The following is an 11,549-nucleotide window of genomic DNA, read 5'->3' on the forward strand; positions in this document are numbered from 1 at the left end:
TGTTGTGCAATCTCTTTATCATGAAAGTTGAACTTACAAATGTAGAATTATGTACAAAAGAAAACCTGTGTTCAAAAATAAAACAATGTAAAATTTTAAAGCCTGCAAGGCTACTCCATCCTATTTCTTGTTCAGCCCATTGGTCAGACAAATAAGTTTGTTTACATTTTCAGGAGATAATGCTGCCCGTTTCTTGTTTACAGGGTCACCTGAAAGTGAGAACAGGCATTCTCATGGCACTGTTGTAGTCAGCATAGCAAGAAGTTTATGTGCCAGATGCGCTAAAGATTCATATGGCCCTTCATGCTTCACCCACCATTCCAGGGCACATGAGTCCATGCTGATGACAGGTTCTGTCATCCAAAGCAGTGTGGACTGACGCATGTTCATTTTCATCATCTGAGTCAGATGCCATCAGCAGAAGGTTGATTTTCTTTTTTGGTGGTTTGCGTTTTCTAGTTTTTGCATCGGAGTGTTGTTCTTCTAAGACTTCTGAAAGCATGCTCCACACCCCGTCCCTCTCAGATTTTGGAAGGCACTTCAGATTCTTAAATCATGGGTCGAGTGCTGTAGCTATCTTTAGAAATTTCACATTGGTACCTTCTTTGCGTTTTGTCAAATCTGCGGTAAAAGTGTTCTTAAATAAGCAAGATGTGCTGGGTCATAATCCGAGACTGCTATAACATGAAACGTATGGCAGAATGCAGGTAAAACAGAGCAGGAGACATACAATTCTCCCCAAAGGAGTTCAGTCACAAATTTAGTTAATACATTATTTTTTGTAACGAGCATCATTAGTATGGAAGCACATCATCTGAAATGGTGGCCGAAGCACAAAGGGGCGTACGAATGTTTAGCATATCTGGCACATAAATGCCTTGCAGTGCCGGCTACAAAAATGCCATGCAAATGCCTGTTCTCGCTTTCTGGTGACATTGTAAATAAGAAGCAGGCAGCATTATATCCCATAAATGTAAAATTACTGGTTTGTCTTTGCGATTGGCTGAACAAGGAAAAGGACTGACTGGAGTTGGAGGCTCTGAAGTTTTACATTGTTTTGTTTTTGAGTGCAGTTATGTAACAAAAAACCCTACATTTGTAAGTTGCACTTTCACAACAAAGAGATTGCACTACAGTATTTGTATGAGGTGAATTGAAAAATACTATTTCTTTTATCATTTTACAGTGCAAATACTTGTAAAAAAAATAATATACACCCTATATTCTGTGTTGTAATTGAAATCAATATATATGAAAATGTAGAAAAACATCCAAAATATTTAAGAAATTTCAATAGGCATTCTGTTATTCAACAGTGTGATTAAAACTGCAATTAATCACGATTATTTTTTTCTTGATCGCATGAGTTAACTAGGATTAATTGACAGCCCTAATCTGCACTAAGAATTGGATTGAAACTCCCAGCCCATATCTCAGCCTCTAAATTCAGTTCATAATCTCTCTGTAATAAATTTCAGTCTAATCGTTGAGGATCAGTGTGTCACTTTACCCCATAAAATATGAGAACTCTCATATTTCTACTTTTAAGATAATTCACGAGGGATTCTCAATTAAAATGAAGTGATTGTGGTACACAGCACCAACCATATCCATACAGTGCTAGTGACTGACACTGTTTTGTATTATTAATGACCATAGTTTAAAAATAGGCTGAAGTTATGCTCCAAACTCCATATTTAGGCTCCTAAAGAAGTGGCATGATTTTCAAATTTACTGAGGATGCAGCAATACCTACTGAAGTCAATGAGTGCTCAGTGCTTTTGAAAATCAGGCCACTTGCTTAAGAACATAACTTTAGGCTCTTACTTTTTAAAATCTTGGGTTTATATTAGTGTCCAAATTAACAAATTGCTGATACCAAGTTACTAGCTAATTGGTTCATTTATTCTCCAGATTCCAAAATTGGTTATCATTTTTTTCCAGAGAGGTTGGCCTGCCAGCATAACCTTTTTCCAAATTACAGTCTATTTTCAAGTTACCAACTCCTTTAGATTGATATGACATGGCATCTGGAAGGCAAAGGTTTCCTGCCTGGCACATTCTTCTAGTCCAGCTATATTATACATTAATAATATAGCTGGGAAGAGGGTCTTCCCTTGAATTTTGGTTCCTAAATAATTACCTTGTTTGTTGTGTTTTAAAAGGTATTTGTTTGACTCCTATGAAGAAAACCCAAAGTAGTATTTCAAATATATATGACAACCTCAAGAAAAATATTAATTTCCGAGAAAAATATAACTTAATGCCTACATACACAAAAAGTGAGTATTACCATAAAATTTATCACAGAATTCAGGAAGCTGTAAAATCAATTTTACTCTGTCTCTGGTTGAGTGCATTGCAACTGGCTGTGATTAAAAAATCTGTGCTCATCACTGGAGATCAAGGTATGAGAATTTAAAATGATATATACTATTATCTTCCAACTTTAATAACAAAAGATGTTGACTTGTGAGCATGGTCTTCTGTCATCTGTTGGTTAGTTACTTCTACTGCACCTAAGATATAACCCCAATGTCACTGATATTTAATGCATCAGTGACATTGATGTAGCCTTAATGCTGGAGAAAAGCTACTTTAATATTATTTATTAGAATTTATTAAATAAGTGAACATTCACACTTTAACTTTTGTAAGAAGAACTGCTGCTTTACATTACCACATTCAGTTCTATCTGAGATTTCAATTAGTTTAAATTAACATACAGATGGCCTTGTTCATAACTCCACAGCTCTCCAAACAGACCAAGACACACATTTGAAGAAACAAACAGTCAAAGAAACACACAACACAGAATATCAAGGCTTGAATGAGAAAAATAAATATTCATTTGATGAAGATGAGGTAAGTTATGAGGCCAGATAATACCCTCACATATCTGCATAAAAATCCAAAATAAAGTCAACACCTCTGTGGTTTTTAAAAATGTCTTTATTGTTATTAGTGTAGTCACTTGTAACAGGAACCCAGCACCAGGATGAATGACCAAGTTGAACCCTAGTGTAAACAGGTGCATCTCCATTGATTGTCAGTGCAGTTACACCCACTTATACTAGGGATGTATTTAGTACTAATTTTTTTTTAAGCCCTTCACTCTCCTTTAACCACCTCTGGGTCTCCCCTTCTGCCCAGGACCTGGTCCCTGTGGTCACAGAGTGGGGGGCTGGGGCTGACACGTGGTTGAGTCAGGATGGGGCAGCTAGGGCTTGACTGCTCCCCCCGTGAGGGGGCACGCTAGGCAGGTCAATGTGGTCAGAGCAGGGAGGATAGGACAGGGCAGCAACAGCCGCTTTAGACTAGGCTCTTCAGAATCGTCTCCCTGCCACAGTTTCTGCCCCCTGCCTCTGGTTTCATTAATAGGCAGTGAATCACAGAGCCTAAGGAGGTAAGGTCTCTGGGAGACACCACACACACATTGGCTATTCTGCTGTCAAGGCAGCAGTTCAGGAGGGCTATGAGCCTCACCAAACATGAGACCAGGTGCAGATTCTCACTTCCATCTCCCCTTTATTGGAAAAATCACGATATAGGGCTAATTTAGCAATTTCTGTGCAATCTGTGAAATCAGTTTTCCCAGGGCCCTTCTCATCTAACCATGGGGAAGCTGCCCTCCACACCTTAGCCATTAGAGGTGTGTTGGCCTTTTATCTGGACGGCACCAAATCCTTTAGGACCCCTCCCAGATTGTTTGTCTCTTTTGCTGCCAGAGTTAAAGGGATACCTGTTTCCACCCAAAGACTTTCCAGTTGTATCCTCTCTTGTTATGAGGCTGCTAATCACCCTGTTCCTAGGGTTATAGCCCATACCACCAGATCTCAACCTACTTCCATTTTCATGTTGAAGACTGTGCCCATTACAAAAATATGCAAAGCTGAGGCTTTGGTTCACACCTTCTCAAAACACTATGCCTTAGTGCATGCCTCCAGGACAGATGCTATCTTTGTACTGCAGTTCTGCACACCGTCTTAGACCAGGTTCTGAAGCTTCCTCCTCCTTCAGGGAGTACTGCTTAGGAATCAGCTGAAGTGAACCCATAGAGACATAACTTGAAGGAGAGATTACTTACCCTGTATAGTAACTAGAATTCTTTGATTAATATCCCTGTGGATACTCCATTATCCGCCCTCCTTTTCCTTTGCATCAAAGTCTTGTCTTGAAGCGACTTCATGGTAGGGAAGGAACGGAGGGGTGGTTCACCCAACACTGCCCTATATATCCTTGGTACAGGGCACAAGAATAGTTAGGGTGTATGTGCAGACCAGGTGCAGCTACCAAATCTCTGCTCAAAGGTGCACAGGGCAGACCAGGTACAGCTACCAAATCTGTGCTCAAAAGTGCATGGGGTACAGTTATCGTACAGAATAAGTAACCTCTCCTTCTGTTGTTCTGTAGGCCTCTATAATATCAGAACTAACATTTAAGAATTATGTTAAATGGTATTCTTAATGACTTATATTATCTTTTCCACTTCAATGCTATGTAGTTTTACATAATTTTTAAATAAGTCAAAATAAATACTTACAGAGGACTGAAAGTCTTTCATTGGACACACATGCAAGAGCTTTAAAAAAGAATAAACGAAGAATCCGGAAAGATTTTACAACAGAAGAAGTAAACTATCTTTTGAGTGGCGTAAGGAAAATGGGCCATCACTGGAATTCAATTTTGTGGTCCTACCCATTTCAGAAAGGACGGACAAATGTTGATCTTGCTAAAAAATACCGCAAGTTACAGATACATGTAAGGGAAATTTAATTTTCGAATAGTCTCTTTATGTTAAAGTTAAAAACTGATTTGAATTGTAACCTCTAATTGCATTTTCAGTTTTGCTGTGAAACCACAAAAGTGTGAGATTTTGTGCTGTGCCTTTGAGGCACATCACAGAAGTTGCAGCCCAGGGGCAAAAGGGCTAAAGCGCCTGTAAACCACCTTTTGTGCCCTCCCAGTTCTGGCTGCTGCCTCTTGTAACTAAGGCAGCCCTAGTAGGCTGCCTAAGCTGGAGCAGCCTGTTGCTCGCTGTGACTGTCTTCTCCAAGCCCTGTGCAGGGAGAGAACTACATCTAGGACTTTTAGAACTCCTTAGTGTCATTCCAGCCCTATTACTCAGAATACAAAGGCCAGAATGAGTGAGAAGCTCACCCAAGATCCCTAGGATAGTCCAACATACTGACTAGGGACTGGAAGCTAGGAATTCCTGAGTTCTAATTTCTCTCTGACAATGACTTGTTTCGCCTGGGGCAAGTTTCTCTGTGTATATCAGTTTTCTCTATCTGTAAAATGAAGATGATTTTTATTTACCCCTTATGCAGGGGTATGAAGGATTATAATTGATTAGCTAATATTTGTAGCATGTTTCGAACACCTATCGGGTATTCTTTCTCTTAACCCTGTTGTAGAATATGTACTAGATCTTGTATCACAATTTAGTGTATGAAAATACCAGTTTGTTTTGATATTTACTATTTTTTTAAAAATTTTACAGAGGAATGAAAATAAAGAAGATCTGTAACATCTTTCTAAAATATTTTATATTCTGCTAAAGAATTTGGAAGTTTAAAGGACAGAATTATAGTGTAAAAGAGTTAGGTACTGTTAATATGCACTCTACATATTTCATTTCAGATTTTTTATTGTGATTTATACAGGGCTAGGCTCTTATGTAGACTTAAGTGAAATGTATTTTGATAGGTATTTTCAGAATGCTAATGTACATTCATTAAATAAAATGTATACCACTAAAATGAAAACGCTTTAACTTTACTACAGAGGCACATGCAAAAAAAAAACCCCGGAACAAAACTTTTTGCATGCAATATTTAACTTGACCTTCCAGTGCTTAACTGAAATATTTGCACTTTCTTTAAATATCTCACTTGCTAAAACTATATTACAGATCATTTTATCCTCTTTCATTTTTGTACAAAAGTTTAACATTGCTAAATTGATGCCACATACTGATACATTTTAAAATATTTTTGTTGGCTCTGTTTTTATTTTCTTGCTTTTTTCCATTCCACTGTCCCTGAGATGGAACAAGAGCACATCATTATCTTTAACATACATCCATTTCTACCTTTTTCTCTATTTTATACCACACTTATAGATGTTATTGCACTTGGGTTTAGTACTCTGGAATGCACATTTAAAATGCTTAAGTGTGATTTTTATCACAAACTACCCTGTTGTGTGTGTATATAGAACTAATATTGAAAGCTGCTAAAGTTGAAGGAGCCCAATTATCATGTACATCTATACCAGAATGAATAGGAAAGCAGGATGTAGCCATTTTTATTTTTAGAACATTACTTATATGCAGTCCTTTATAAAGCTCAGTTATGGACCCTGTCTTTAGGAGCTTACTATCAAACTAATTCTGTTTTGGATGTTCATTCAATTTCCATTTTTGTGTGTGAGTAGCCATTCTTCCTTTACTCTGAAGAGCAGTGGGTACTTTAAGCTAGTGTTCTTGTATTGCCCTTAGACATGGTAGTAATAGTGTTGGGAATGCCAGGAGAAGCCCTGATCAGAAGACCCCAGCCTTGGGAGGTTGGACTGAGGTCTCACTCTCAACTCCCAGAAATAAGCAAACCAGAGAGCCAAGCTATCTTAGGTTTCCTGCAAATATGGAGGTCCTGCAAACAGTGGTTGAAGGACCCTTGCAGGACAGAAGGGCTGGTGCTAGTCTTTATTTTGTTAATTTAGTTTTCTTTCCTTTGTCACCTTGGACTAGAGGCCTAGCCCTAAAGCAGATCCCTGCCAACAATACAAACCCCCTGAGGAGAAGGTGGGGTGACATAGGAAGCAGTCCACAGAAGAAGCAAGAGATCTGATGAGACAAACAACCCCTTGTTACAGGCTCCCTCAGCTTGGAATCCAGGGTGGAGGGAGGGACTGGGTTCCTGTACTGCCTCACCACAGAGGCTAGCATGAAGACGCCCGATACAAGGATCAGAAGGATTACTGAACTTGGATCTGGGCTGATGACCTGATGTAGAGTCATGGCAGTGTTCTTGCATTGAACTCTGGTTTTCCCTGAAAGAGGTGAGACTAAACATGACCTGGCCAGAGTGCTGAATCACAAGACGAGGTGGGCTAGCAGCAGACCTGAATGACCAGCCAGTGGGGCTACATAAAGTGAAAGCCCTATAACACTGCACCAAGCCACCAGGTGGTGCATTAGCTAGTAAGTCACTTTGGGTATGTCTGCACTGCAATTAGACACCTGCAGCTGGCTTGGGCTAAGGGGCTGTTTAATTACATTGTAGATGTTCAGGCTCAGACCCTATCACCTCACAGAGTCCTAGAACCTAGGCTCCTGCCCAAGTCTCAATGTCTAAATCTCCATTAAAAAACCTTTTAGCATGACCCCTAGTCAGCTGGTGTAGGCCAGTTGTGGGTCTCTAATTCAGTGTAGACATACCCTCAGTAATTACTAATTCTTTGATCATCTGAACAAGAAAGAAGAATGAATAGGATCCACATTTATCTAGCTGTTTAAAAAAGGATGAGGTTTTTAATACCAAGATGTGACGTGGGTTTAAGTGTATCTTGTATTTCATTCACTCTGACATAAAATCTGATGCTAGAGCTAGAACTGCACATGAATAAAGCCATCCATACCACAGCTGAACAGCAGATAATACATCTAACAATACATTGTGCTTCCCTAGGAAAATAAATTTACTTTCTCTGTAGTAGTATTTTGGTAGAACTTGTCATAACATACATAAAATCAAGTAGTTCAATATAGAAGAGTACCTACAATGTATGACAGTTCATTTTCAAATTCCATCCTCAATGTTAAGAACCCCAAAGAGAGTGTGACAGTTACCTAATATCCCATTTAGCAACTTCAATTTCTGCCCACATCCTGCAAATAATTACATACACTTAGTGCACTGTGACTAGTCCTCTTCCCGGGGGAACTTTTAGGCCAATATTTTAAATTGACTCGAAAGAAACTCTTGCTACATATATGCTTGTCCCAGTTTAATCCACTTTCCATATGCCCATTAACATGACTGTTATCACTAAACTAATTGTGTGTGTTGAGTCTAAATGCTTTAACTTCGTAAATACAATGATCCATTATACTATGCTCATTTGCACCAGCAGAGGTTCTGGAACAGTAACTCCACTGATGTCAATTAGGTTACTCATACAACAGGAGAATAAGTCCTTTTCTGTAATATTGTGCTGACAGTCACATGTAAGATCTCACAGATCAATAAGAGTAAATAATTTAGTGTTCGATTTAAGCAGCCATGCTTGTTGTGATCTTATATAATGCAGTACTAGACTTCAGGTAGGCCAAGAATAGCAGGCTATTGTGATGGGGTGTATAAACCCCACTGTGGACAACAAGGGACTAAAGAATGGCTCTAGGATCAGGCAGCTTTATACCATGCCTGCAATACATCCACATGCATAGGCTAGAGGAGGAGCTGAAAAGAGAAGCAAAGAAGCTTACCCGTTGGCACAACCAGTAAGAGAACAGACCCTCAACTCCTGAGGAAAGGGCTGACTGAAGGTAGGAGCTTCTCAAATGAGTGCTCCCCAATGGCCCTTCCCTGAGAGAAGGGAGAGCCAGATTCTGATTCCCTTGAGAGGGAATAATTCCCCTCTATTTCCTATGAGCTCTGTTTATTTGCATTAATTCCCCTTTCTTTTTGTTCATGGATTACCCTGGAAAGGAAGAGACTTTAAAGTGACCTGGCCGGAGGGCCGAGTCACAGGAAGATGCAGACCACTGCAGAGGTGGGGCAACCATCAGCAGGATCTCCCCAATGGGAAGAGAGCTGCTAATCCAGGCCTGGCCACAAGGAGGTGCTAGCAGTGAGTCAACGCCTTCACAGCTATAAAATGGTGTATTCCTTAACAATGACAAATTTGTTAATATAGTAGAACTCAGTAGCATAGCTAGGAGTGGAAAGTTGGTGGCCCAACTTTCGGGTGGGAGGGTAATGACAGACTGTGCTAACTCAGCTTCTCCCCTAACCCCAGGCCCTCTTCCTAGCCCTGGTGCCCGCAGACACAGGGCTTCACCTGCTCAGCTGGGCACACGTATGGGGTGGCTCAGAAAATGGCAAGGCAGAGCTGCCGGAGCATAGCTTTCTGAAGGACAGGCACATAGCTCAGTCCTGGATTTCACGTGCCCAAGTGATGCTCCGGGCCACTGTGGCAGCACTACACCTCTGCTCAGATTTGGGTGGGCCTGCATGCTAAGTGGATGGGCCATGACCCACGCATGGCTACACCCCTGGTAGACTCTCAAAGATATGAACACCAGAGTTATGGATTTACCAGTCAACTGGATACCAGGTGAAACTGGAAGTCCTCAATCAGGCAGCAGCGCAGACTGAAAAAAAAAAAAGCAGCAAATACTGTACTGCCTTGGGACTTTAGCCCCAAGGCCCAGGGCTTCAGCCACAGGGGGTTGGGGGCTGCAGCCGCAGGGTGGGGGGGGGGGATTAAGACTCCAGGCTGGAGGGAGGCCCTCAGGGCTTCTGACCCTCGGGAGCACAGGGATTCAGGGCTTTAGACTGTGCGGGAGTGCTGGGGCTTCAGCCGTGCAGCTCTGTTCCTGGCTTCAGCCCCATGGGGACGCCAAGGCTCTGGGCTTTAGCTACAAGGGGAGCATCAGTTTCAGCCCCAACGATTCCCCCGTAGCTAAAGCCCCAAGCCCTGACACACCCTCTTCCCCTGAAACCAGGAGGGGAGCCATGGGAAGCTCTGAGCTCCGGTGCCCTGCGTAGCACTGAAACTGGGAGCAAAACTGTGGGGCTGAAGCCCCAAGCCCCAGGACTCCCCCCAGGTCTAAAGTGCTGAGTCCTGGTGCTCCCAAAGGGCAGAAGCCCTGAGCCCCCTACCTGGAGCCCTGGCACCCCAAGGGTTAGAAGCCCCAACTCTTCCCCGCCCCCCACCCAGTGACTGCAGCCCCAACCCCCCATGTTGGCTGAAGTCCATAACCTCTTTTTCAGAGTTATGGAACATTTCAGAGATACAGACAACCTTCATTCCCAAGGTCTCCATAACTCTGAGGTTCTACTATAGATGCATTTTTGCTGCAAAATTATGAATAGTGACACCAGGTCCCCAACTAATTTATGCTTTAATTCCAAATGATGTACGTAAACTTTAATGTGTATAAGGTTCTGTGTATTGGAGGAATTGATTAAGTCAATGGAAACTTTCAGCAGTGTGAAAAACTAGCCTAAATACTCAAGGAAAAACTTTTTTAAAATTACAGAAGCCAATAAAACCATTGCATGTAAAAAAATTAATTAGCTGCAGGGAAGTCAGAGCAACAAATGTAGCAGAGTTCTACACCCTACAGAGTCTAGAAACAACAGATGGGAGGTTTAGAGAAAGAGATAAGGTTGTGGGTTAGACAAGCTTTGTAATGTATCTTTTGTTGCATACAAGAGTCCTATTTCAGAGCTGTTTAAATTTATGCCACAACAGACTAACCATATAAATGGGCACCACTAAGTGTATAAGCATTTACAGTGACTGCTGAGAAAGTCTTATACTAATAATTAGCAAAATTGAAGTAAATTAGTAAAATTAATATATTGTTTAGATTGTTCTACATAGAGAGCCGAAGAGAAGGTCAGAACTTTTTGTACAGAAGATTAGGTGTGTCCCTGGTGAGTTGAGCTATAATAGTCCTTGTCTGTTAGCATTGGCTGGGGAGCTGTCCAGAGTACCATGTAAACATTAAATGTTACACTAAGTTATTAGAATGCAACTACTATCAAATTTGACTTCTGCTTACAATTGAACAGGTTACCATATGACATTCAGAAATCTGAGTAGACCCACTATTTGCTCTGATTATGTCATATTTATAGAATGCTTTGAAAGTATTAGTAACCTCATTTTGCATTGATAAGTTTAATATTTCTTTTTTATTTTCTAGTTCAAATTATGTAGAGGCTCTGATATCATTAACTTTAACATGCAAGTAATGTCAATATTCTATAGTTAGTTAACATAGATTTCTCCTTATTCGGTATGCAGTTTTCTTAATACTGCACTAACACATCATTAACGGGGCGGGGGGGGGAAGGAGGGAATTCTGTAACTGAAAATTACATTTGGTTTTCTGCTGCAAAAAGTCTTTAAAAAATCTTCAATAAGTATTTTAACATTTGTAGCTGTTGTGTTTTTAGCTCTGTATAATATACAGTAACTGCTTTATATCAGGTGAATCGATGTATCATAAGCATCTTTCTTCAAAAACTTACAAAAGGTGTTCTTTGAGAGACATACTCTCAAAGACCCAGGTCTTGCATACACTTATGAAGATGCTTAACTTTAATACTATTAATACTCTGCTCAGTGGTGCTCCCTCATGCTCATAGGTGCTGGGGTACTGCTGCACCCCCTGGCTTGAAATGGATTCCATCATACACAGTGTTCACAGTTTGGTTCAATGGCTCTCCGCATCCCCACTACACAAATTGTTCCAACATCCTTGCTCATGCTAGTAAGGTTAAGCACTTAGATCAGGGCCGATCAGAGAC

The 11,549-nt window shown here is 40.7% G+C and overlaps 1 protein-coding gene across 1 annotated transcript in view; it reads left to right on the forward strand.

The window, feature by feature from the left end:
- TERB1 (telomere repeat binding bouquet formation protein 1) overlaps positions 1–4,919 on the forward strand; it is a 42,541-nt gene extending 37,622 nt beyond the window's left edge. The window contains exons 16-18 of the mRNA XM_077831426.1: positions 2,166–2,282; positions 2,753–2,865; positions 4,546–4,919. Of these exons, the coding sequence (XP_077687552.1) occupies positions 2,166–2,282; positions 2,753–2,865; positions 4,546–4,776 (461 nt within the window). The 3' untranslated portion in view covers positions 4,777–4,919. The remainder of the gene's footprint in view (positions 1–2,165; positions 2,283–2,752; positions 2,866–4,545) is intronic.
- Positions 4,920–11,549: the final 6,630 nt, after the last annotated feature.

The sequence above is a fragment of the Eretmochelys imbricata genome, chromosome 12, assembly GCF_965152235.1.
Source record: "Eretmochelys imbricata isolate rEreImb1 chromosome 12, rEreImb1.hap1, whole genome shotgun sequence".
NCBI classification, from domain to species: Eukaryota; Metazoa; Chordata; order Testudines; family Cheloniidae; genus Eretmochelys; species Eretmochelys imbricata.